The 27957-nt window shown below is 36.3% G+C and overlaps 1 protein-coding gene and 1 pseudogene across 2 annotated transcripts; both read right to left on the bottom strand.

The window, feature by feature from the left end:
* Positions 1–1327: 1327 nt before the first annotated feature.
* LOC129870667 (insulin-degrading enzyme-like 1, peroxisomal) lies at positions 1328–27957 on the bottom strand. Of its 2 annotated transcripts, XM_055945503.1 has the most exons (26): positions 27565–27957; positions 27367–27442; positions 26418–26485; positions 18699–18790; positions 18550–18623; positions 18396–18439; positions 17755–17806; positions 16763–16885; positions 16565–16677; positions 15616–15778; positions 15088–15180; positions 14831–14916; positions 14461–14547; positions 8353–8456; positions 7322–7424; positions 7111–7206; positions 6844–7033; positions 6609–6670; positions 6215–6319; positions 4911–5112; positions 4619–4827; positions 3897–4021; positions 3728–3779; positions 3544–3630; positions 2573–2695; positions 1328–1849 (listed from the first exon to the last, which is right to left on the bottom strand). In XM_055945503.1, the coding sequence occupies exons 1-26, from the start codon at positions 27691–27693 to the stop codon at positions 1622–1624; spliced, it is 2886 nt and encodes a 961-aa protein (XP_055801478.1). In that variant the 5' UTR covers positions 27694–27957; the 3' UTR covers positions 1328–1621. The 2 variants fall into 2 exon arrangements, with proteins under 2 accessions (XP_055801478.1, XP_055801479.1); XM_055945504.1 differs by lacking the exons at positions 26418–26485; positions 27367–27442; positions 27565–27957 and having other exon boundaries at positions 18550–18613; positions 18699–18793.
* LOC129870668 (heat shock cognate 70 kDa protein 2-like) lies at positions 8465–14448 on the bottom strand (annotated as a pseudogene).

Below are 27957 nucleotides of genomic sequence, written 5' to 3'. Positions count from 1 at the left end.
CACATACTGATCCCATGGGTACTTATTGAGGGTCCTATAAGGATTTCGAAAAAAATTGATCGGAAGCTAGCTCACCAAAATATTTATTGACTAACACACACGAAAAACTGAGAAATTCGTCTAAATCCTGTTGAGTGACTCCTAAATACTAACAAATGGCGTGGATCATGGTTAGGCCATATACTGTTCCATCAGTTCATTACGGAGGGTCATGTAAAAGTTTTGATAAAAAAGTGATCGAAAATCATTTCATCAAGAAAAATTAGTTGACTAGTCCATGAATTTTTTGGAATATGTGTGATCGACTCTTTTTGAGCTCAAATTTGTTGGATTTATTGGTGATGATCTATTAAACAATACTCATATTTTTAGAAAGGCGGTCGCCACTTTTTTGAAGTTTCCGTCACAACAAGAATTTAGAATTATCTCATTTTTTTTTCATGTTTATTAATCTATAATTTTTTTAAAATATGTGTGATCAGCTTTGTTTGAACATACTTATCCAACTTGATTTTTCCTACCCAATAGAGCATTTCCTTCTCTTCGTAATTCTTACCTAAAGAGCTGGACGATAGTTATGACCTCCTAGCTGGTGAAATCAAATGATTGAAAAGAAACACCCATGTCATATTGGAAACTTAACATCTCCTCGATAGGGACCCGAATCAAGTAAAATTGAGATCAATCCGATTCTGATAGCATGTAAAAAATAAATCTTATGCGTAACTCAACTCTAAAACTAGTTCATTTAACAAGAATTGTCCAAAATGATATAAAGAAATCAATTTCCAATCCCCGAACCCATGTGAAAACTCAACAATGTTCATGGATTGACACACTCATGATGTAACATGAACACTAGGAGAGCAAAATATATCATCACTTCTTCTAAGCTCTAAATAAGCATTGGCTAAGTGATAAATAATCTTCAACCCACAAGAAACCTTTTTTATTTTTTTATTTTTTTGGTTTCCACCCAATGTCAGGTGCCCTTCATTGGCTTCCAACTTGATTTTCTCCATGCCCAGGATTCGAACAAAACCTTCACTTTCAGCTTAGGCTTTATAGCATTTTACTAAACCCACAAGATTTGAAAAGAAGGCAAAGACAGAATAATATGACTCTTATATTCAAAATATCTCCAATCTGCTATAATGCATCTCCCTAAACCCGTTGCATGTTCATCCCAGATAAAATGAGGCAAGAGTGATTGCTTGCATAAACAAAGAAATAAACTAATATGGAATTTCCTTTTCCAGGAAAAGCTGTAGTAGTCAATGCAGATCACAATGAAGTTTGCAAGCAATCAAAAGCCACCAACACAAACTTATAGAGAAAAAGAAGAGTTCATTTCATTTCCTTTTTAACAACAGAAGAAATCACCTAGTGTTTTTCTTCGTTGGGGATTTGAACCCCGGTCTCTGAAGCAATAAGAGTTTGTTTCATTTCCTTTTTAACAGTTCATATTTGCACTGTACAAAGAGTAATAGCTATGTCTATTGTGAACAAGTCACTTCAGAATACAGTGTTCAACTAAAAATCTCCATCTCTTGGTTTGTATTTTCCTGTATTGTAAACTTCACTGATGATCAACATCATGAGCTTTCAAATGGACCAAGTCTCACTTAAATGAATGGTGGAGAGGACGAGATCTCCTGAAACAGTATATATCTTCAATCTGGACAACATTTGGTTCAACTGGATCGACTTTCTCTGACTTGAATTCAGAAGAATGTGAACTTCCAAAGACTTGCAAGCTTAATGACTTTCTTTTAGGAGCGCCAACGTTCACATATTCATTAAAGAAATCGATCAGGTCCGTTTTGGTTATCTGCTTCAGTGCAGCAACCTGATTCATGAATGTTAATAAGCAATATCCCGTCATATCTGATACTACATATGTCAAGGTTAAAATGCTTGTTTCAGAAAGAAATCAAGTCAATGAGGCAATTCTCCTATCTTATGAACTCCCAACAACAACAACAACAACATACCCAGTGTAATCCCACAAGTGGGGTCTGAGAAGGGTAGAATGTATGCAGACCTTACCCCTACCTTGTAGATATAGAGAGGCTGTTTCCTATAGACCCTCAGCTTAAATAAAGCCTGCCAAACAGGACATTCTGAACTCCCAGAAACTAAAAAAGGCCAAGGGAAAAAAAAAGGAAGATCATCAACTTTCAGGGAACAATGAGCCATAGTACCTTTTACTGGTTTATTCAGCATTTCACAAATCAGGAATATTTTTTTATAATAGAGGCACTCGTGCTAACTTTTGTGCACCTTGACCATCCACCAGCACCTTTGCCTACCATGGCTTAGGTCGATAGGAAGAATCAAGAATTTTATATTCCATCAACAAGTCAACATCTCATAAGAAAGACTTGGAAGAGTTCTTTCTTCTTTATATCACTTTAGTTTCACCTAAAGGTGCCAAACACCCACCACCCAAGCCAACTATCCTCCCCTCCCGGAAAGGGAGAAGGAAAGACATACAGTAATCTCCTTTTACCTATCAATTCAATTCGCGGAAATAAAAACTAGCTTGATATGAATAAAAGAAAGCCCATACCTCATTTTCAATTCTATCAAATCTGAGGGTGCCACCAGAAATTTCCCACCAGAAAAAATTAGTTTCCTCCGGTAAGTTTTTAAACTTCTCGAGCTTAATATCAATAAGAGCATTGACTTTTTTCTGCATAGTATATGATAAGATCAAAATCTTAGTAGATGAGGCAAAATATTCAAGATTGCAGACAAGTGACAATGATTAATAATCTTCACATCAGCCTAACATTTAATTCAGCACAATCCATTGATTTTGACTTAATTGCTTTGTCACTGACAACGTTAATTATTTCAGTGATGCTAATAGAAGAAAGGCATTTAAGGAAACTGATGTATGAAGCCACATAGACTTATCAGTTTTGTGAGTACCAGAAGATCAAGATAGCAGATACACCACATTTATTGTATTCCCAACAAAAGCAGCAAACGCTTGTTAAGTACAAGAACAGTCGGCCAAATAAATTTCTCTTGCATGGTTACTGAGCACATCGTGATGAAGATGTAATGACAATATCAAACAGTATTCAAACTGAACACACCTCTAATTTTTACTGATTGAAGTGTCACAATTTATGCTGCCTCGTATAAACTGTGTTCCTCATGAAAAGTAGTTCTTTCCAATGTGCTCATAGCAAATGTTTTTCTTGTTGAGTTTGCCTACCCTCTCAAACTTTACCTTTAATCTGGGTATTTTATGATGTTTATCTGAATACATTTTCTTGTAGATACTTCTGGTAATATTACTTTCCTGAGAGTTGTCAAAATGATGCCATTGTGAATTATTGTTATTCTTTCAATAATTGTGGTGTCCAATTCAGCTTGTGTGCAACTAGACTAGTACTGGTTTTTCTGCCTACCAAGGCTCAAATAGGTGAGAAGAAATTATCCAGTTTTGTTTTTGCCTTCCAGAGATTCGAACCCTGAAAATGGTACCAATTCCAAAAGAAAATCTTAAAAGGAGGTTCAATAATTGACCTTAAACTCATCATCTGACATGTCATGAAGCTGAGTTTCCAACGTCTTGAGAAATGCCTGGAATCGCGACTCGATATATCTAGGATCCTGTATTATGGCTAACCATTAGTCTCTCATACTGAAGTAAAAGGATTTTTATAATATTTCTTTGTTGGCTTACATACAGAAGATATGATGTATTTACCTTGACTGACGATTGAACTATAAGCTGCAGTCCACGAACACCAGCATCGCTCCTACAGTTTAACAACATTACATTGGTTTCAGCAGTGAAAGAAAACTGAATAGATGTACCACATGTCTCCAATAGTAAAGAAACTCATCGAGTATTTAAATGAGAAGTGTTGGCATACGTCCGTGAAAGTGATGTAATGTAACCGAGCTGCTCAACAGATCTAAGCTGGTCGAAAGCTGATTGTTTAGCTATCAGAACAAATAGCTGCAGTTTTACATTCTTGATGTATTCATCTGGATGCACCTGCATATTTTGTTTGTTATTGAATCAGATCCTTCCAAAGAGCCAAGTTGAGAAAGATGGCGGAACTCATAAAGAGCCAACTTAAAAAGATAAAATATCCAGCAGATTAATTTGTTCAATAGGAAAGGTTTCCACTTCATTCTTATAAGCTTTTCTATCAGCTCTTCTTAAGTACGTACAAATTATTTGTCCAGCCACAAGTCAGTAGAAATGGCCAAATAACTGGTTCTGTGATTAGAAACATTTCAGGTTTTAAATTCCTTAAAAGCTCCTATCAGTTTTGATCATTCAATTCTTGCTATTTCTCTCTAACTGTTCTAACAATACTTGTTCCGGACAAGTGGGAGTTTATTGCCAAACAAAAGGGAAACCCCATATATCAGGGGTATAGTGGTAAAGGTAGGGACAAGGTCTGCATACATCCTAACCTCCCCAAACTCCACCTGTGGGATTACATTAGGTATGTTGTTATTGTTATAATGGTATAAAAAGAAGTCTTTGCAGAAAAATATGACTTTGTCCATGGGGCATCCAATCATATATATGATACTACTATAAAAATGACATAAAAACCTAAAGTTGTAACTTCACATGTACCTGAATGTAATGGACAAGAGCAGAATTTTCATCAGATGTATTTAGGCCCTCTGCAGCATAGAAGTAATTCTTGCTCTCTTCAAGATTTATAATTCTTCTTGGCCGATGCTCAGACGCAAATAGGGCCCGAGATAGAGGCTGGGCACCCTTGTACAAGGCATCTTCAACGTGCTGGATCATTGAAACCGCTTCCTTTGAGTCGATGTTTCCTGAAAAGGGATAATCAAAAGGGTGAATATGCTGCACAGCTGACTAAAATCCTAGAGAAGTCTAGTAGGGAAGAAAAAAGAACCTGCTATGTAGCACTCCAGAAATGTCCTTGATAGCAGCAGAGGATAAAATTTAACAAGGTCATCAATTTCAAGATTAGCAAGGACTTCAAATTCATCATTCCATGACCATGAGTGTTCCCTAAGTATTAAAGAGCAGTAGTACAAAGCTTGCTCGTATGGCTGTTGAAACTTGATGTTTTGATATTGCTTTGAGAACAATTCCTTCATAAGATAGAAGGGAGTCCGTGAGAAGGAATTATCAGTCTGCGGCTTCAGATTCAAAATGTTAACAAACTGCAATCACAATTGTCACATTTTCCTTTCCTTCTCTTATCTACTCTATGCTTAATATTCCTGGACTTACAATAAGGCATACGGGGTAACCAAAATCGACCTCCTTAGTATTATTAATCCCTCGCCTTATCCTTCTTTCTCAACCTATGTCTTTTCCCATTCAAGGATTACTACATTATTACTAACTAAATCATGTCAAGTTAAGCAGCAGGAACTATTAAAATAGAAAAGATTAGGCACTATATGCTATATCTAACCCAAAATGTATGCTTTGCCAAAAAACATAAAGAAGTTCTCAAGCTTTTCATTTTAGTTTTACTGTTTATGAATACCTAAATGTAGAGGTTAATATAGTAGTGAAGAGACCTTGAATGTTGTAATAGGCATAAGTTAGGACCACAACAATAAGAGAGTTTTTCAAAAAGTAGAACTCCTTTTTTTTTGGAGGGGTAACACAATCAAGTAATGCAAGTCTTTTGTCATGACAATACACTAAAATTATCAGTCACACCGATCAGAATTAGAGTAAATATAGCTCCATGTTGATGTTTCTTTAATATACAAACAGACAACAAACTAATTAAATGGGAAATAATTTTTGGCAAACCAGCCAAAAATGCAAACAGTATTGTCTGAGACATTTGCGCCAAGCAAGCCAAGAATGCACTCTTTGATGTAAGTGGACAATACAAACTGAATGTTCATAACAAGTGAAGAAAACGAAGAAAATATTCCTAACCCTATGACATGAACATAAAATGTCACAACAGAGCTCAAGATCCTCAAATCAAATGTTAAAATATCGTACATATCTTAAACAGGCCTAGATCCCTAGAATCAAATGTAAAAATGTGCCCACTATTTGAAGCAGGCCTAGATATAGCACGCTTATGAACCGCCGACAGGAGCAATTAATTTCAGAAAAAATCAGATGCAGCAATTACCATCAAACAATCTGGTCTTCAATCATTGTATCCGCTTGAACAATAAGACTTGAAAGAAATCTGTTAGGGATGACAATAGACCTTACCTTGATAACAAAGAATCTGTCAGGCTCAACTTTGAAATTGGTAATCCTATCAATAACTTTTTCTAGTAAGATCCTCATTTTATGATTATATCCAGACACAATAACCTGAAAGGGAAGCAAATCAAAGTGGGAGAGTACAATGATTACAATGTCTAAAAAGTGATTGCACATGGGATAGGAAAAAATGACAATAATTTTAAGCCGAATGAGCATAATGCTTTCCTGAAGTGCAACCAAGAAAAAAAAACCTTACAATATTCCAACCAAAAAATTAGTTTTTTCTTTAAATTGAAAACACAGAAGTTAGGAGAGAGTTTGGTGAAGATTAACTTTGGTAAATTGTATTGCTTAGAGAATTCCATTCATGATGATGATGCATTTATAAGATAAATACCTCGAAACCACTACAGTGACCACTTATCCAATAATCGAGACCAGCAATTTCGGCATCGTAGGCTGAAAGATGCAAAGTAGATTAGTCGAGTTAAGCGGATTTTCCAGTGAATTAATTGATCAGTATTTCAACAGTCAAAAAGTCCTTGGATATGTCCTTTTTGTGATTTATAAGTCCTTGCATATTTTCACAAAGGTAACATAAGAAACATGATATCTTAGTCTTTGATACTTGCCATATTCATTTAGATAGTCCTTCAGCAAACATACGAAAATGCTGGTAAGAACAGCGGATTCAGGAGAACTTCCAGATTGGGGACAGATGAAATCTATTGTACAGTATCCCTTTGGCATGGAGAATAATGTATCCGGTTTGTACCATAACCTTGAGTAAGGGGATTTCCTTAACAACACAGGAAAATTCATCTGTATTGAAGGGAAAAACATTTCAGGAATTTTATAAAGTGAAAGCATGTGAAATGAGGTTTTATTGTCAGTAATACCTTATTCGAGACAGTTTTAATGGAAAAATCAGTAGGAATAAACATATTAGGAACAGGTAGATGCAAATTTCCATCAGGAGCCTTCTCCATCCATTGCTGTAACATTCAAAGCCGTGCCAGCATACCAGTCAATATTGACTTAAGCAATATTATAATGCCAAATCTCCATCAAATGAAAAGCAACAGTATTTACAGATAACTGACTGTGCACCTCAATCACGGAGCTTGTTATTTTCTCTAGTGAATATGCAGTTCCATACCAAGGCTCCGTTGAGTCTGTATTACCGTCAAATTTTGTTGAAACCCAAAAGATTCTGTTGGAAAGACTTTTTTGTGAGAGGTACTCCCAAAAGATTTAGCTACAGTGTAATGATATATGACACCATCATAATTCAGTGACATACTATTTATGCAAATGATAAATGTTGAACACACCATCTGACTAAGCCGGAAGTTCTAACACACGATCTCTGTATTTTTATTTATCCGTATTATCCAGATAGCTGCCATGGATTCAGAGGTATGAATAGGAAAAGTCTTACCATGATTTTATTATATTTAATGATGCAATAGTTTGGCAGCCTAAAACAATCTCACTTTTCATTAAAAAAGCGGTTCGTAAGTATAAAGTACCAATGATTGTATAATTGACCTTGGGTGTTAAATGAGCCCAACAGAAGTAAGAGAACACACAGATTCCTACAAGAATCTGACCCACTGACAACAAACACCATCAGTCCCTTTCTCTTCACCCAATCAACATTTTCCATCCTGCCTTGCTATACAGAAAGAAAAGGGAGGAAACACAATTGCATAACCAGGTTTTTTTGCTTGTCATTTCTGTCTCTTCACTTTCTCTATGTTCCCTGAAGGAGAAATACCCAACAAACCATGACCCTATCCAAAATAAATTCCTCAACTGTACCGGTTCTTGTCATGTAAAAGCCATGAATCCAACCAAAGCCAAGTCCATAAACTATGCAAAACAACTATCTCCATTAGAGGTCATGAGAACCTGACTTCTATGCAGCAATAGTTAAAATTGAGTCCACCACTATCAGGACTAGAGTCATTGGACTTCCAAGGTCATCCAATGGACATAGTAAAAAGTTTGATTAGAACAAGAATGAACATAGTCAAAAAGAAATTGTAAGGATTAGACTTGGAAATCATCGAGAAGCATCCCATTTGCATAAACAATAGTTAAAAAATATATAATTGTATACGTGGAGGCCAATTCACCTGACATTTTGTGGTGTGAGATCATTTAGAACTGCTTCAATAATGTCTGGACTGAACCTTGAAGGCAAACATGACCCAACCAACCAGTCTACTGGCGGGTAAAACTGGAAAAAAATATTCAAATACACACAGTTCTTATTCTTTTGATAAGTCCACAAAAAATTCATTATTAGAATGGCAAACTGGTGTACAAAATGTATTTATAGTGTGTATACCTGACCACAATCATATCAACTTATCTCAACTATCTATACTGTGAGAAATAAGAGAAAGACAGAGAGAATGTGTGAAGACAAATGTCTTAAGCCTGACAAGAACCAACTTCCCAGTCAGAGGGTTGTTGTTGTTATGGTTTCAGGCAATCTCTGGTTTGACGATTAATGTTTGCAAGTGTGAACTCTTTCCTGTGGAAGAGATTCAGCAAGTGGAGGACATGGTAAGGGTGGTAACAGGCAAAGCCAGTGATCTTCTGGCTACGTACCTGAGACTACATCTGGGGGCCGCTCATGAAGATGAAACAATGAAACCTTGTTGTCGATGTTGGAGATAAGGTTCACTAGGAAACTGTGTCAGAAGAAGGAAAAATAGCCCTAATCAAGTGTGCTTTTTAATTTATTAACCTACCTTATGCCTTTCTTCACTAAGCCAACAACAATAATAGATGAGAACACCTCCCACTCAACCCTTCTTTTTATATGATTTTGCTTCCTATACTATTTATCCGACCCCTTCTCAATAGCAGTTCTGAATTCTTGAATTTTCTGTGGGACGGGAAGGAAGAGATTCATCTACATTGTCATAATTAGAGAAGGTTACTTTCTATTTGAAGATGGAGGAATTGGGAGTTAAAGACCTCTACGTGTACTGGCATATTAACTTCATATGAAACTGCTTTATGGAAGCAATCATGGAAGATGGATAAAATTGTTGGTTTTTTAATAAAGAAATTAAGAAAATAACAGAGAAAGACTTTTAGAGAAAAATACTGCAATGAGGCCAAAGAGAATTTTTTTATTTTGCTTTCTTGGACTCTACATTTATAAGAACAAAAAGCAGTAAAAAGATAATGGTAAACTAGCTTAGAATATCTCTGCAAAATATCTTAATAAATTAATTACTAATAAATAGGAAAAACTAGCTAACCAACTATTAACTTGGATTTATTCAAAAACTAAGCAGTAAAATAAAGTTACTGCAGTTCAAAAGCACAATTCTAACCGTCCTCTTTGCTTGAGGAACTGCAGACTCTAGACTTGGTTGGAATTGACCTCATGAACAAATCTGTCAATTCATCTTTTGTCTTGCAAGGCTCATGTGCATCTTCTGTTGGATTAAATGAGAAGTTTTTATCTTTCATTTCAACTTGTAAAATCTTTTGCTTAGTGGAATCAAAGATCCGACAATATTTGTCCCCAAATAATAATTTAAATCCTTTTTCCATTAACTGACCAACACTCAACAAACTTTTATCAATATCAGGCACATAAAAAACATCTTCAATTATTTTTGTACTTGAACTTGAATTGATTGCAACAGATCATTTTCCTTTTGCAGGAATATAGTCAACATTTTCAATTCTGACTTTCTTGTTTTCCACAGACACAAACTCTTTAAAAAGATTTCTGTCATATGTCATATGGTTTGTACAACCACTATCAATCATCCAAAAATCAGATTTTTTGATTGAAAAGTAGGTTGCCACAATTAAGTGGTCTTCTTCTTCTTTTTCAGTGGTGAGTTGGGCAAATGCTTCATCTTTTTGAAATTTGCTTTTGCAAATTACAGTTTCATGACCAAGTTGTTTGCGGATCTTGCACTGTGCATCTAGTCTCTTCCAACACTTATATGTAGGATGTCCATTTTTGCCACAGTACTGACAAGGTGGGTATTTTTTAAAGAATTTACCCTTGCTTTTAGTTTTGTGGTTGGCTGCTAATGCTTCTTCAACCATGCCATCTTGCCTCATAAGCCTCCTTTGTTCTTGTGCCTGCAAAGAATTTAACAATTCTGCCAAGGTAATTTTGGACAGATCTTGTGTGTTTTCCAAAGTAGTTATACATGCTTCATATCTTTTGGGTACTGTTACAAGAATTTTTTCAACAATTCTTGAATCTTTAAATTCAGTGCCTAGCAGTCTTACCTTGTTAACAATACTAAGCAATCTGCCAAAGTATTCTTTGACTGTTTTTGACTCTTTCATTCGCTGCAATTCGAATTTCTTCATTAAATTTAATACCTTCATTCCTCATATTCTTTCATCTCCAGCATATTCTTTCTTCAGATAATCCCAAATTTCTTTGGTGATGCGAGTCATGATTCTCGTGAAAATAGTTGTTGAAACAGCAGCAAACAAAGTTGCTTTTGCCTTGGACTTAATGATTTTCTTTTCCTTGTGACTCTTGATTTGGGCCACGGTGGAATTATTAGGTAGCGGATTAACTTCATAATCCTCTTCCACGGCTTCTTCCCAAAGATCAAGAGCCTCCAAGTAGGCTTCCATTCTCACAACCCATAGTTGATAGTTCTCACCATCAAAAATAGGAGGAGCCATTCGTGAAAAGCTATTTTCAGAATCTATTTTTTCACTCACAGATCCCTCAAGAAAAAAGGCTCTAGATATCAATTGTTGGTTTTTTAATAAAGAAATTAAGAAAATAACAGAGAAAGACTGAGAGAAAAATACTGCAATGAGGCCAAAGAGAATTTTTTTATTTTGCTTTCTTGGACTCTACATTTATAAGAACAAAAAGCAGTAAAAAGATAATGGTAAACTAGCCTAGAATATCTACGCAAAATATCTTAATAAACTAATTACTAATAAATAGGAAAAACTAGCTAACCAACTATTAACTTAGATTTATTCAAAAACTAAGCAGTAAAATAAAGTTACTGCAGTTCAAAAGCATAATTCTAACAAAAATTCTCAAAGCACATAAAATCTAAGGTAGAAAGGGGAGAGAAGAGTGCATTTGGAGATAACCCTGGTAGAGATATAGCTACGCAGACCACTTTCCAGAAGCTCTTCGTCATTTCTACCACCACCCCCAACAACAACAACATACCCAGTGTAATCCCACAAGTGGAGTCTGAGGAGAGTAGGATGTATGTAGACCTTACCCCTACCCCTATGGGGTAGAGAAATTGTTTCCGATAGATAAAGTACTTGTATGTAGATAGTGGGATTCGAACTGTTGACCTCTGTCATTTCTACCAGAAGGAAAAAAGAATGGTTGAGGAAGTGGTAAATTGGAAACGGTCCAGAGTCGACAGATACTTTTGGGATTGGCGATCATAAGGAGTACAAGAGAAGGAGATGGTTGAGTTGGAGGAGAAGCATATTCTGCTAGATGATAGTGGTAAATTGGAAGCGGTCCAGATTCAATAGATACTTTTGAGATTGGCGATCATAAGGAGTACAAGAGAAGGAAATGATTGAGTTGGAGGAGAAGCTTATTCTGCTAGGTGATATGTGAGAAAGAATCTAAACATTCAGTTAAAAGCCTTAAAGCAATGAGTGGAATGACCCAAACTTTTATAAGCATTGTATATAATATGTGGACTTTATATAGCTCAACAGCCTCGTGCACCTGTAAACCAAATTTAAGATTCACACACGGACTTTAGTAAGCACCTATGAGTGTCAGAACTGGCATTCCAGCAGTTGACTCCGATAACATGAACAGATAACTGATGATCCAACAAAACACCTCAAGGGAGGAGTGACCCAAAACCTTAATAAATCCCTTTGAATGCCTGTACATATCCAATGTGGGATTTCATTTAAATCAACATTGTTAGAATAGGAATAGATATATACAATCCTACTTAGAATAGGAATAGGAATAGGAATAGAAATAAGAATAGAAATAGTATCCTAGTTGGTAAAAGATTGTATTGTAGTGTCTATAAATAGGATCTCTGTGTAACAATGTAGATATACAATTCAATAATATTTTTCTCCTATATTTCTCACATAGTATCAGAGCCTCTACGATCTTGATAGAGAATTAAAGAGCTTCCGCTGCCAGCGGACGGCTATTACTCATGTATGCCGCCCGTCTAGGCAATGATTATATTAGCAAAAGTCTGGGTCACCGTATATCTTTTCGCTGACAATTTCCTCATATCTAATTTGCACAGCACCGTGCATCTTTCTGATGACTAATTTTTCATATTTAATTTGTGTAGTACCGTGCATTTCTCCGGACTACTTTCTCATATCTATTTGTGTAGCATCATGCATCATTTTGGTGACTACTTTCTCATATCTGATTTGTGTAGCACCGTGCCATCTTTTCGATGACTACTTTTTCATATTCTATTTGCATAGCACCGTGCCATCTTTCCGGTGACTACTTTCTTATTTGTGTTGGGTCGTTCCATCATTCCGACTCTACCCAGATAATTTCTATTTTCCAGTAGGGTCGTGCCATCATTCCGACCCTACCCTTATCATTCTCTTTCTCAGTAGGGTCATGCCATATTTCCAACCGTACTCATATAATTTTATTTCTAAGATTGTGACTATTTTCAACCATCAAATCTAATAATCCAGCGCATGAGCATGTTCCAGCCAGTTTTACGTTGACTTTCTTGTTTAAGATCTACTCATATATTGATTCCAAGACGAACCATATATTTTATACCATATTTTGAGCACTTTCCGACGACTGCTGCATTGTGGAAAAAAAAACCCTAGATGGAGCAACCACCTAGTTTGTTGCTCAAGGGGAGTCTGGTAGCCTTGTATGTCAATTATGTAAGTCACGCTATTGTCTGAAACAATCTTCTCAATCTCCTCCTTGGAGAGTCTGCCCTTGTCGTGCCCTTGTCGTTAGTGATGGTGATCTTGAAGACCTGCTCTTTCTTGGTTGGGATAGTGGTATTTCTGGGGATCAACAGAGTCATGACACCACCAACAGTTTCAAGTCCAAGGGAAAGAGGTGTAACATCCAACAACAACAGGTCTTGCACCTTCTTATTACCTTCACCACTCAAAATTGCAGTTTGTACAGCAGCACCATAAGCAATAGCTTCATCAGGGTTGATGCTCTTGCAGAGCTCCTTCCCATTGAAAAAGTCTTGCAGGAGCTGCTGAACCTTGGGAATCCTGGTGGAGCCACCAACAAGTACAACATCATGGATAGAGGTCTTGTCCATCTTAGCATCTCTCAAACACTTCTCAACTGGTTCCATACACTTCCTGAACATATCCATGTTAAGCTCTTCAAATCTAGCAAGATAATGGTGGAATAGAAATCAATACCCTCATAGAGAGAATCAATCTCAATTATAGCCTGAGCAGTGGATGAAAGGGTCCTCATATTAATTACATTTGTAACAAGCTAGGTACATATGACTTGTATGCACTAGCTTGAGGGGGAGTGTTAGAATAGGAATAGATATATACAATCCTACTTAGAATAGGAATAGGAGTATGAATAGGAATAAGAATAGAAATAGTATCCTAGTTGGTAAAGGATTGTATTGTAGTGTCTATAAATAGGGTCTCTATGTAATAATATAGCTACACAATTCAATAATATTTTTCACCTATATTTCTCACAAACATTATCTTGGAAAGTAGTAACAGGTTTTTTTTTTCGAGAATGGTTACAAAATATTCATCAGCTCAAAGTTTGTTGCTGGCAGCTATATTCACGTGGCAATGCAATCAACAAGGAAATATCAGCACCAAGCCTTTTGACAATGTCATATTGAGGAGGGAAAGAAAACAATTCCCTTAGTCTGCATTATGAGTTTCTAAAGCTCCAGGGAAGTTAAGCTTTATATGGACAAACTGCAGAAGATTTGAGAACAAGAAAAATATTTGATATCACTTGGTATTTCCTATGTATAGCAATGGAAGTATGCCCATCATTTGATTGTTCGCCATTGAACATCTACCATATTAGGAGTTGGATATGTGATGGAATTGTAAATAATCTACACTTCTAGAGCTATTTTGGTTTTAGCATTCTGGGACCATTTTTGTCATAAAATATCGGTTGCATGAAGAAAAAAAAGATAAAAAGAATCAACAAATACGTCAAAAGCATTCATATAAATGAATCAACACCAAATGCGGGAATATGATTGTAAATGTACCCGCATGTTCGACGCAACATATACCACATAGCCGATGGGAGAACTCTTGTCTTGATAATGGAAATTAGTTTCAGATATAGCAGAAAGCTGCATGTTTAGAATATATGTGAGCTAGAAGCTTTGACAACAGAACGAACATTTGTACATCTAACTTTAAATGAAGCCAACTCATCAAACAAAAAATGTAAGGCTTTAAATAAAGTGACAAGCATTACCTTTACAAAAAGTTGAAAACTGAGGAAATTTAGTTTTGCTAATGTATGTTTTCTATGTTTTATCAATAAAACTTCCTCTAACCTTGAAGGTATATTGTTCTTCTGTAAATAACAATAATCACTTTGGTTTTTGATACAAAATTAAGTCCAACAACCTCATCATATATCCATTTGTAGGCACCAGCTTGTCGCAGAAGGTGAATATATTTGAACACCAGTGCCACAACATCCTCAAAATGGTCTGAAATATTATTAAGACATGAAGGTCAGTGTAGTAGACTTCCCAATAGAAGGTAAATTCCAGAAACAAATGAGAAAATAGAAATGGAGGGTTACGACAAGCACATTTCCATTAATTTACTGTCCACATAAGGGCGTGCAGGGGTGGTGGTGGGGAGATGAGAGAACTAACCATGCCCAGCATCAGTCAGACTAATATAAACTTCAAAAAAGGAGAAGTGCTGACCGCCGCCTGACTCTCCAGCTGATAAGCTTGTTGCCCAACCTGCAAGGATTTGCAGAGATAATAGCAATAAGTACTTAAAGTCTGGAGAGTTGAGTCCTCACAACTAAGGAATTCTAACTTCAACATGCACCCCACTTCCAGAGTAATAGAGAGAGAGGATGGATTATCAGATGTAATTAACATTATATCAGTCCTCTAGCTACTTATCATGGTAGATAAAAAGCATTTTTGTTCTTTGGAGCATTAGTTATTGTTGATGGCATACTATACGCAGCCTCCCTGCAAGGTTACATTAGATAGAATTGATGAAATTATCTCAACCGATCAAAAGGTTTGCTTGTAAACAACATACTTATGCCTTTTTCACTATTTTTGCATATTGTTGCAATTGAACTCAAGGGTTCCATAAGTGCCGCATAACAAATGGCTGGTGGAATAGAATCAGAATTTCTAATGATTATGTTGAGAACTCACCTAACTTCTTCAAGATATAAAACAAGGATCCTTCTCCTTCATGTCCAATCAAGTGACTCAAATAGAGTGAAGGCCCTTCCTTGTAATGAGTTAAGTCTGGAATTATTGGCCACTCGAGCCTCAAACTATGACCTTGTTTTATTGGAACGGCTCTGACTAGAATCTATGTAACAAAGAGTAAAGAATCATATGCATAGGACAACAATGTCTTTGTAATAATGAAGAGAATGCAATAGAAGAGAAGAATGTAGATTATTAGTGCATTTCTGACACCCCTAACCCAAAATGAAAAATAAAAATAGGAAGTTTCAACCCACTCCTAGAAAATTTGACATAGTTCATGCTTCACCAATAAGACTTCTCCTTGAGATTAAGGAGTAGCAGGTCTTGGAATAATCCAGCAGGAGCTTCTATTCCAAAACGTAAGAATATACCTGATATGTCAATTCAGCGACGAGTATATACTATGACAATTGAGTGATTTGTTAAGCTTAGGTGACATCTTATTGCATCACAAGTACATGGGCACAAGGAAAGGTCTCACAGTTTCTTTCATGCATTGTCCACCAAAGCCAATTAAGCTAGATCTCGAAAGATGATAAGTGGTGGTAGGAAACAACAAGAAGTTTAGATCTCTTCTCTGAAGGTAGGATGCAGATAAAATCAAATGCTGTATAAGAAAAACCATTCATTTCTCACAATTCCAAAATCTATCTGATAAATCATAAGCACAGTAAAAACTATCAATCGTAAGTTCGAGTGACCCCATATCATAAACACTTTCTCCCTTCCTTGTCTTGCCCCTAATCTTTGTACCATTAAAAAATAAAAGAAACTTTCAATCCAGCCAACACAAAAAGGGCAAGAGAAAAGAGATCCACTAGAACATAGCCCTTATATTTTTGAACATTTTGTGTCAAATTTATGACCCCTACACCTATTTGAGCACCTGAAGATGTTCTGATTTGCATGGCTGATCAGTAACAGGGGAGTAACTTCTATTGGTATTTGGAACTTCTTGGAATATGCTCTGTACCAGTGTCTGAGCTTTATCAAGGCAATCTGATTGTTTTAAAAGAGAAAATTAGAATAGATGATATTCCACAATAATAATTTATAGGGAAAAAAAGAGAAATCCACCGGCTACCTTTTGCGTAAACAACCAAATGCATTAAGTTGGCTGAATAATTTTCTTTATAAAATTTGAGAAGCTCCTCCCTTGTATTCAACCCTCTTGCTTTTGGCTGCACCTCCAGGGTATCCCAATTGCCTGTGCAAGAGTCAAATGTTTATAAATGTCAAAGAAACAATGTGCAACAGAGATAAGAGTAACTTCCTGTTCTCTCCAATACAGAAAAGTAATATCACGAAAGCAATGGCAAAGCCACTAAAACCCAAAAGATAATACTGGATAATACGATTTACAGATAGGTGGCAAAATTATCAATGTTACTGAGAGTACGCAGCAAAGAAGAAGGAAATGTAGTGGTGCTCTCAGTTCCAGAAAAGAAATAGAGAACATGGGGAGTTCTTAATGCTTGTTTGATTGGCCAGGCAAGTAGTTTCAATATCGACGATAGCAAAATAGGCGATGAAGTAGTGAATTTTTCTTTTTGATAACCAAAATAATGAATTAACTGAAACAAAGGAGTGAAATATTTCAACTGAACTTTTATTTTTATGAATAAGATAGAAAATTTATTCACAAAAGATCGCACTAAGATGGAACTGTAAACTCTAAACCATACCCAAAAGTATAGTGCCTTTTAGTTATGTGGGGAGATAATGAAATCACACAATCCCCATAATGTTGTATCTTATAGTATAGTAAAGCAGGGGAATAAGAGGTAGAGGGTCTACTAGTGTTGAAAGAGTAAGACCCCTTTTTGTCTATAAAATTATTTATCCAAAAGATGTGTTTAAGTAAACTTAGTCCAAGACTAAGGCTTATCCGAAACCTAAAGATACTGCATTTACATATATTTTTACAGCATTGATGTTCTGAAAAGGACAAATCAGCTAAAGGTGCAGCATTAGACACTGGACAGGTTAACTAAACAGGGATTTAAGGTAAGCCAAAATTAGATTGCAAGCCATGTAGTCAATCAAATGGAAGACATTGCACATTAAATAACAAACCTGTGCCAAATTTGTGGTATGGATGATCTTTAGAGCTCAGATGTTTCTGAAGCTGCACAGAAAGTAATGCAAAATGAAGAAGGGTGTTCTTTACTCCAAAAGATCTTTAAAAAAAATAATTGGAAGTGAAAACAACACGGCTCTAACAGGTATGTAACAAATGTACATTCTCAAGATCCACAGGATAAGAGAGAGAAACAGTCATAACATGGAACAAGTTCAGAAATCAAAAGATCTTAGAACAATACAGTGTATCCTTATCGAGAACAAAGGACCAGGTAATCCTATACATTGTTGCAGACCTAAAGTAAATAAATAAAAAGGTTCCTCACTAATAACTTAAGTTGTTAGACATGTGATCACACAATTCAATATGGTATCCGAGTAGGCAAGAGGTCCTGCACTCAAGTCAAACCGCCATACTCTAGAAGAATATTTCTTGTCCCTAATGATAGAATTATGCTCATATACAAAGGGGTGTGCCAAGACCTAAACTAAATTAATAATAATATCCCCTCTCTAATAGTTTAATCTTTGAACTGATGAGATCATACAGTTCAACTTCATTTATCTCTTTCATCAAGGAATCATCACAAGTACCAAAGGAAGCCTAAAGCTGGCTTATGAGTCCATATAAATACCTGGTACACTCTGTGACCATCAGATAATAGGTTGTTTTGGTTCTCTGAAATGACTCAGCAAGTTGCCACAGGCACAAGACAAGAAAGAGCAATCAGCAGTTGTTAATATTTACAGGACTGAATGCACCAACATGCATAAATTATGAAGCCTAACCAGAATCAACAGCTTTTATTTCCCTTGTTGTAGCATCAGGTGACATCAACGGTTTGACAAAAAACTGCGCAAATCTATATATAATGAAACACCATAAGGCATTTCATAGATACTCTTTCAAAGATAATTAGGATAAATTAAATCCATACCTGTCCAATGCTTCTTCAAAACAATCTGCATTAATGTCGAAGTAAAAGTTGGTATGCTCAGAAGATGTAAAAGCATTGGTGGAACCTCCGTGCTGAATCAATAATCAAGAATGAGAAGGAAATTAAATTCAATAAGACAGTTACCTCAAGGGAAATTCATACAAAACTTCATTAATTTAGATGTAAAAGCACTAGTAGCTATTCTTTCTTCTTCTTCTTTTTTTCAAAGAATTCTTCGTTAATTGTTTCCACTGACAATGAAAGAAAAAACAGCTTCTTAACACCAAGCTCCACCATTTTCCTCCACCCTCCCCCATTGTCTTGAATACAAAGAAACCAGTAACATCTAATTGGCCATGGTGGTTCTATTGGATGGTGTTAGATGGAACTGGGGGAGGGGGGGAATGTGTGAAAATAAATTTCTTTTTGCTCAAAATTCGTTCCTATAATTATTTGGGCTCAAGTGCCACATGTCTCGTTTCATTTGTCACATCATTTACATGTGAAATACACGCACTTTATAATTTTGACTGATTATCTGTTTAAGGTCTAAAAGGTACATTTTCACGTACGGTGGGTATCTAATAGGAAACAACCTCAATTGAGGTGTCTATAAGAAAAGTGGTGGCAACTTTAGCAGTCGTCTATTTATTTGGCCTATTGAGTTATGACAAAGAATGTCCTCATTTCTAAGAGAAAACTCATATGTTTAGACCCCATGTTCATCTTCTTTAAATGTCCAAACAATTTTTTGCATCACAACCACTATTTTACCTCATTGCTAGGCATTCACAGACTTACAATTGTCAAATAACATTGAAATATAAACAAGGACTAGTTCGAGGAGGGTAAAACTAAAAAAGAATAGAAAACGTAGTTTTCCAGAAGCAATTTGTTAATCTTTTCCAAGACAACCTAAACAGAAAGAATGTCATATAAAATGTAAAATGGGACAAAGGGAATTCATCAATATCTAACCTCCTCTTAACAATGGCCTAAAATCCAAATTAAGCTAGGACATCGTAGTGAAGATTATATATATAACTGACATTTTATTGAATACTGGAGATATAACTAGAAGCAACTTACAGTCCGAATGAAACACAATCAGGACCAAGACAAAAGAGTTATAACCGTGTCTCTAAAGCTAAATAAGGAAACAGCCACATAGAAGAGTACATCAATTACTGCTACTACTAAGCCTCAATCTCAAACTACCTAGAAGAGTACATGACAGCATATCTCAAAATTCAATTTGATTCATCCTCCAATTTATTCAAACCTCTGATTGAATCTAATGAAAGAATGTAAGTGCTAAAAGTTAAAAATTGTTTATTCGGGCCATACAATTGAACTAAATCCAAAGCTAGTAATATCGTAAAAGATCATTACATATTTTCCTAGATAAGTTATGTCTTGTTCTGGCCCCCCAGAAAGTGATCTTGTACTGAAATTAGAGAAAGAAATCACATGAAAAGCATATTTCTTACTCTGTCCATCCAACTATAAGACACTTAATAATTCTTATCTTTTTATAGCACATACGTATGTACATAGAGTATCGGGTGATTTGGCGTACTCTCATAGTCTTCGAGACTTTGGGTACTGCAGGTGTTTTAGGGTTGAGGAGGTTAGACGTGCTATAAGCAGGATGGGGAGGGGGAGAGCGATCGGACCCGATGAGATTCCGGTGGACTTTTGGAAGAGCACTGACAAGGCAGGTTTGGAGTGGTTGACCTAGTTGTTTAATGTTATTTTGAAGACTGTTAAGATGCCCGATGAATGGAGGTGGAGTACTATGGTTCCATTGTACAAGAACAAGGATGATGTCCAAAACTGTAATAATTACAGGGGTATCAAATAGCTAAGCCACACTATGAAGATTTGGGAGAGAGTGGTGGAGATGAGGGTGAGGAGAGGAGTGTCAATCTCAGAGAATCAGTTCGGATTCATGCCGGGGCGGTCGACTACTGAAGCAATCCATCTTATGCGGAGATTGGTGGAGAAATTTAAAGAAAGAAAAAGGGATCTCCATGTGGTGTTCATAGAAAGAAAAAGGGATCTCCATATGGTGTTCATTGACCTTGAAATGGTTTATGACAAAGTTCCGAGGGATGTTCTCTAGAGGTGTTTGGAGGCTAAAGGTGTCCCGATGGTGTATATTATTAAGACTCGGATTAGGATGGTGGGAGGTGACTCAGAGCATTTTCCTGTTGAAATGGGACTACATCAGGAATTTGTGCTGAGTCCTTTTCTTTTTGCCTTGGTGATGGATGAGCTGACACGGTTTATTCAGGAGGAGGTTCCATGGTGTATGTTATTTGCGGACGACATAGTTTTGATTGATGAGACTCGGGATAGAGTTAATGATAGGTTGGAGGATTGGAGACAAACTCTAGAGTCCAAAGGGTTTAGATTGAGTAGGATCAAAACAAAATACTTGGAGAGCAAATTTAGTGTTGCAATGGATGAAGAGGGCATGGAAGTGAGGCTTGCCACTCAACCTATCCCCAAGACAAAAAACTTTAAATATCTTGGATCCATCATCCAGAGTAGTGGGGACATCGATGATGATGTCACGCATCGCATTGGAGCATCGTGGATGAAATGAAGGCTAGCCTCTAGAGTTCTGTGTGATAAGAAAGTACCACCTAAACTTAAAAGTAAATTTTACAAGATAGTGGTTAGATCGGCGTTGTTATATGGAGTGGAGTGCTGGCCAGTAAAGAACTCTCATGTTCAGAAGATGCATGTTGTGGAGATGAGGATGCTGAAATGGATGTGTGCACACACTAGGAATGATAAGATTAGGAATGAGGTTATTCGGGAGGATGTGGGCGTGGCCTCTGTGGCAGACAAAATGAGAGAAGCGAGATTGAGATGGTTTGAGCATGTGCAAATGAAGGGTGTCGACGCCCTAGTTAGGAGGTGTGAGCGGTTGGATTTGGGGGTTATGCGAAGAGTTAGGGATAGATCGAAAAAGTATTGGGGAGACGTGATTAGACAAGATATGGCGCTACTCCATATCACCGAGGACATGACCTTAGATAGAAAGGAGTGGAGGTCGTAGATTAGGGTAGAAGGCTAGTAGGGATAGAATGGTGTCTTGTTGTGTGTCGGGTTAGGGTGGTCGTAGGTCTAGGCGTGCCTTTATAGTTGTGTTGGTATTGTCATCGATTATCACATTACTTTGCTATCGTTATTGTTCTTGTCTTATAAAATTTGCATCGTCTTTTGATTTTTTGTCATTATGCTATATATATTTTTTCTCTCTCTTACTTGGGACTATGACTTTTGAGCCGAGGGTCTTTCGAAAACAACATGTCTATCTCCATGAGGTAGTGATAAGGTCTGCGTACATCATACCCTCCCTAGACTCCACTTGTGGAATTTCATTGGTATGTTTTTGTTGTTGTTGTATACGTATGTACATGCAGACTATACGTATTCAAATTTATTGAAACACTCCTCGTAGATTTCAAAAGCTCAACTGCATTAAATGATTCTGATATAAATCATTGTACGACATATTCCAAATCAAACCATACAAACTCCAACAATTATTTAATTTCTTTTATAGGTAAAGTTTTATTATAAACAGTACCAAGTTGGTACATCGGCATATACACTCCAACAATTATTTAATAATTTCTTCTTCTACCACCATAATTATAATAAATTTTACATGCTCAACAAACTGTGTGCTCTATTAACAAAAGAGGAGAAGTAAAACATTGTTGCATACAACATGCATTTGATGTCAATTGGTACCCCATTGCTGATGTCCTATATGATCTTTACCCATTATCATAATACTTTTTTATAGGTAACCCAGAATATCAACAACAACATACCCAGCATAATCCCACACAGTGGGGTCTAGGGAGAGCAGAGTGTACGCAGACCTTACCTCTACCTAAGAGGTGAGGTAGAGAGGTTGTTCTAATAGACCCCAGCTCAAGGCAAAAACAGTCTAGGAAAAGACATAATGAAAGTACAATAGATAATAGATAGTAACAAACAGATAGGAACAAAATAATAATACAAACAATCTACACAAAATAATAGATAGTCACAGAAATCGAAGAACAAAAAACTACAAGAGTAGTCCTACGACTACTAGCAAGGGAAACAAGACAAAGCACTCTTACCTACTAGTATGGACGTACTCCTACCTACTAACCTTCTACCTTTATTCGTGTCCTCCACACCTTCCTATCTAAGGTCATGTCATTGGTAAGTTGCAACTGTCATATCTTGTCTGATCACTTGTCACTGGTACTTCTTTGGTCTACCACTACCTCTCTTGAATCCATCCATAACCAACCTCTCACACCTCTGCACTAGAAAATCTGTGCATCTCTTCATCACATACCCAGACTATCTCAACATCGCTTCCCGCATCTTGTATTCCACTAAAGTCACCCCCAACTTGTCTCGGATATCCTCATTTTTAATTTTATCCCTCCTAGTATACCCACACATTTATCGCAACATTAGCATCTCCGCCACTTTCATCTTCTAAATGTGAGAGTTCTTTACTGACCAACACTCCGCACCATATAACATAGTTGGTCTAACTACCATTCTGGAGAACTTGCCTCTAAGTCTAGGTGGCACCTTCTTATCGCACAAGACTCTAGATGCGAGTCTTTATTTCATCCACCCTGCAACAATACGGTGAGTGATATCCTCGTTAATCTATCCATTTCCCTAGATAATCGAGCCAAGACACTTAAAACAACCTCTCTTTTGGATGACATGTGTATCAATCCCTCACTTCCACATCAGCCTCATGTGTCACATCACCGAACTTGCACTCCAAGTGTTCAGTCTTGCTCAAGCGTTTGTCTCCAAACCTCTTAGCGTTAACTCTGTTGTGAGTCTCATCAATCAAAATTACGTCATTCGTAAATAACATAGTATATCATAAAGAGTTAATAGTTAAAAGCCCCCTTCAACTTGACACACTTTGTTAAATGCACACCTAAACTATGAAAAATCTTAATTAACCCCTCAAACATGAATTCTTGGAACTATTTACCCCCCCCCCCAAACTATGAGAAGTCATAGTTACCCTCTCAAATATGATTTTTTGAAATTATTTTTGCCCCCTAATATGCCACATGATTAAAAAAATTACTCTATTTCAATTTATATGACTCTCTTTCTTTTTTAGTCAATCCCAAAAGAAATGACACATTTTTATATTTAGTAAAAATTTAACTTTAAAATTTTCTTTTTACCCCTAATGAAATAATTATTGCCACACAAATATTTATGACTTATTTTAGACCGCATCTTTCTTAAACTTCATTTCAAGTCAAACTACATTGTATAAATACGAACGAAAATTAAATTTTTACTAAATACTACATTATATAAATAGGAACGAAAATTAAATTTTTACTAAATATAGAATGTCATTTCTTTAGGAATTATCTAAACTGGAAAGTGAGTCATATAAATTGGACAAAGTATGCCTTGTGACATTTTAGGGGTAAATAGTTCCAAAAATTCATGTTTGAGAGGTAATTAAGATTTCTCATAGTTTAGAGGGTAAATAGTTCCAAAAATCTATGTTTGAGGGGGTAATTAAGACTTCTCATAGTTTAAGTGTGCATGTTTAAGGGGGCTTATAACTATTAACTCTATCATAAAACTTAATCTAGAAGCAAGTTAATATTGATTTGATTGGATCTTTGCCAAAATCTTAGAGATTTTAATTCAATCGCTTATAGTAGGACTTTGAATTGATTACCTGGCTAGTGATATGAATTATGATTGTATCATTGCTACTAGGAAAATGAAGTAGCATCCCGAATTAGGTTGGGGCAATGGTTTATTATGTACATGCAGAAGATTACATGCCTTATGATTTGTTAGAATAAGGAAAACTATTTAGTATTGGAACAGTGTTGTGAAAGGCGCTCGACTCAGCGCTTAAGCGTGAGGTGAGGTGAAGTAGACAAACATCGCCTTTTTCCTCTGAGGTGAGAAGCAATCTGAAAAGCGCCGAGAGACGCGGCGGCTAGGTGAGGCAAGGCGAAGCTTCACTATTAATTACAATTTTAGAGCTAGGGTTTTTCGGTTAGAGTCAGACTACCCCTACGCGACCTCTCTCTCCTTCTTTCTCTGTTTTCTGGCAGCAACCTCTATTTTCCGTTCATACGAGGCAAGCCGAAGCTAGAGTTCAGGTACTTCTTTCTTTCTTTCTCCTCTGTTTTCCGGTAGCTTCTTTCAGTCAACTTCTTTCTTCTTTCATCCTCTGTTTTATGATTTTATCCTCTTTTTCTGCATTTTTTTCTCAATTTTTTTTCTTTTAGCTTTCTTTCCAGTTTTAGTTGCATAATAACTTAATTAGTTTTGCCTAATATTTCATTGCTATTGAGTTTTTGGTTATTTATATATGCAAATTAAATATTTACTTTTTTGTATTAATTGGCACTTCACTTCAAAAAAGTGAGCACATCTCTTCTCGCCTCAGTGAAACAGGCCCTCATCGCATTTTGTCACCTCTCGTCTTCCAAAACACTGTATAGGAATGCAGTATATCTGAACAGAGAGGAATAATGTAGATGAGTCATAAGGCCGATCATAACTAATTTGGTGCTAGGGTGGAGTTGTTTACTTGATGTTGGAATGTTAGATTATATATATTGTTCCACATCTTATGAAACTATTATGTGTATTGTATAAATTATCTATAACCTCCTAGCCCGCATAGTTGTCTATGCATTCTCCCAATCTCTTCACTTATTGGGGGCCCTGCTGCTATTTGAAAAATAAGAGAATAGATTGCAGCAATGCATTAGACCAGTGACTTTGCCACAATTTATTTATTTTTTGACAAGGCAAGGTGAAGTGACTTACACCACAAACTCCTGTACATAGTTTATAGAATACACACAATACTTCCTTCAGATGCGAGACAATATTTCATACTAACATTCTGTTGAGAATTATTGTGCACAATTATTTGCTCACAACTTGAATGTTATTATTGCAAGGTAAAGATCCGCTTCGATCTTATAATTCTTACACTCAATTTTTCTTTCACTCACACTCTAGCAACTCTCTCTGTTGTTCTCTCTTATTTTTCTCTCGATCACTCACTTCTTGCTCGCTTATTTGCTTGAGCACTCATTCTTTACTTGAGCACACACACATCTCAAATGAACCACCTCTATTTTTAGGTGGTGATTCAAGAATCTAACTGAAGGTATTTACTACTCTATTCTAAATGGTTCCTCCAACTACTTACTTCTATAACTACTCTTTCTAGAATATTTCTAGACTTTTCACTCTAGAACACTCATTCTAGAGATTTTCCTTAATTTCTTTATAACTCTTGAATATTTTAGATTCTTCTTCGACAAGTCTTGGATATTAAGTTGGTGATGACTATTCAACACATTCTAACCTTCCCCTCAAATTTCGGGGTGGGGAAGTCACCTTGAATTAGCAAATTAACGACTGAAGCATATGCAAATAGTTAAACTACCAACATGTATCACCATTAAGGTTCAATAAAAGAACCCCTGAAAACGATCAAGTTGTATCCCAACTTAAAAAAATAAAAACATAAACAACAATCAGCTCTCAACAGTACTGAAGAGAAGATAGACTGCAAGGATAAGCAGTAGGAAGAAGGGACAAACTATTTTACATGAGTAGGAAAAAGTAAATCATAATTTCTAATAAGATAAAAGAAGATACCTGGGTGATGTACTTTGAGTAACTATTCTCCACAGGATACTTCTCACTTGCATAAAACAGCATATGTTCTGCAGTTTAACACATTATGAATCAGTGTACACTTTTGCCTCAAGGAAGAAAGTGAAACTGAAGTAGCAAACAGTAGAATGGAATACCTTGCAAATGGTGAAATTAACTCACAAAAACTAAAGAAATAAGATCGTGAAAATTAACCAAAAACACATCAGCTGCACATTAAGAGAAGTTAAAATTCCCACCCCTCCAAGAAACCACCACCTTCCAGGTTGGCAGAATACTGGTGCATAGAACCAGAGCTACAGGAAACTAAAGTATATTTTGATCAAAATTCTAAGTTCAACTCATTCATATTTGATAATAAATAAACAACAATATACCCATTGTAATCACACAGGTGGGGTCTGGAGAGGGTGGTGTGTATGCAACCTTACCCCTACCTTGTGAAGGTAGAGAGGTTGTTTCCGATATACCTCAGCTCAAATAAAGCATATCAAAATCAGTAGGAAAGGAAATACAGTAGATACAATAGTGAAAATATTGGAGAAAAGAAACAGTAGCAATTTTTCTTTAAAAGGGAGCCCGGTGCACTAAGCTCATGCAGGGTACGGGAAGGGCCGGACCACAAGGGTCTATTGTACACAGCCTTACCCTGCATTTCTGCAAGAGGTTGTGTCCCATCTTGAATCATGACCTCCTGATCATATGGAAGCAACTTTACCAACTACGCCAAGAAAAACACTAGGTGATTACTCCTCATCTACTTAAGCCTTGGCGGGCAGTGTTAACTGATACCTGTGTTGGTGGGAAGTAACAGGTATATGATTGTGCGCAAGCTCGTCCGGACGCCACAATCATAAAACAACAAAAATAAAAACAAAAAGAAGCATTGTCCTTGCTTCAAGACCTAGAGTCAATGCACTAACTTACTTACCAAGAAAATGAGCAAGGCCTTCAAGACCCTTAGGATCATTGTAATACCCCACAGGCACATCCATAGAAGCAGCACACTGATCCAACAACATAACAAAATACATTTATACAACAACCCAACTCAATAAATTCATATAATTTCTCAAACCCTTTCTGCAAATTTAAAATTAAAAAAAAAAAGTTCACAAAAACACCTCACCTTGTCTGTTTCAGGATCACTGATGAGTAGAACTTCCAGAGAGTTTTGAAGAACTATTCTTCTATAGTCCCTCTTATCTGAACGAGCCTTAAAGATCTCTACAAGTTCATCTACTGCACCCACAGTCATTTTCTCGCAAAATTAAACAAACCCCAAATCCCAATAGCTCAAAAAACACGATTCAAGTCCAAAACCCCAAATGGGTATTTCAAGAATCACTTAAATACAGCAAAAGAGATAAAGGGTACTTCAAAATTTCAACTTTGATTAATAAAATCTGCAACTATAGACAAATTTTCGTAATCTTGCTAGAGTGAGACTTGTTTAGTCTTGCATGTTATATGTGTGCAAACTCAGCCTACAAATGTTGAATAATGTCCTCAAGGAGGGAAA

Source organism: Solanum dulcamara, chromosome 10 (genome assembly GCF_947179165.1).
Source record: "Solanum dulcamara chromosome 10, daSolDulc1.2, whole genome shotgun sequence".
Classification (NCBI taxonomy): Eukaryota; Viridiplantae; Streptophyta; class Magnoliopsida; order Solanales; family Solanaceae; genus Solanum; species Solanum dulcamara.
This window is presented reverse-complemented; position numbering and strand designations above follow the sequence as displayed.

What these genes read in the sequence shown, in the direction of transcription:
- LOC129870667 (XM_055945503.1), bottom strand. Translation starts at nt 27,693, where the DNA reads ATGACTGTGGGTGCAGTAGATGAACTTGTAGAGATCTTTAAGGCTCGT. An exon ending in TTTGGTTGTTTACGCAAAAG is followed by an intron (nt 16,678 to 16,762) that starts GTAGCCGGTGGA and finishes TAAAACAATCAG; the next exon opens with ATTGCCTTGATAAAGCTCAG. An exon ending in GGACTATCTAAATGAATATG is followed by an intron (nt 6,671 to 6,843) that starts GCAAGTATCAAA and finishes TGCATCTTTCAG; the next exon opens with CCTACGATGCCGAAATTGCT.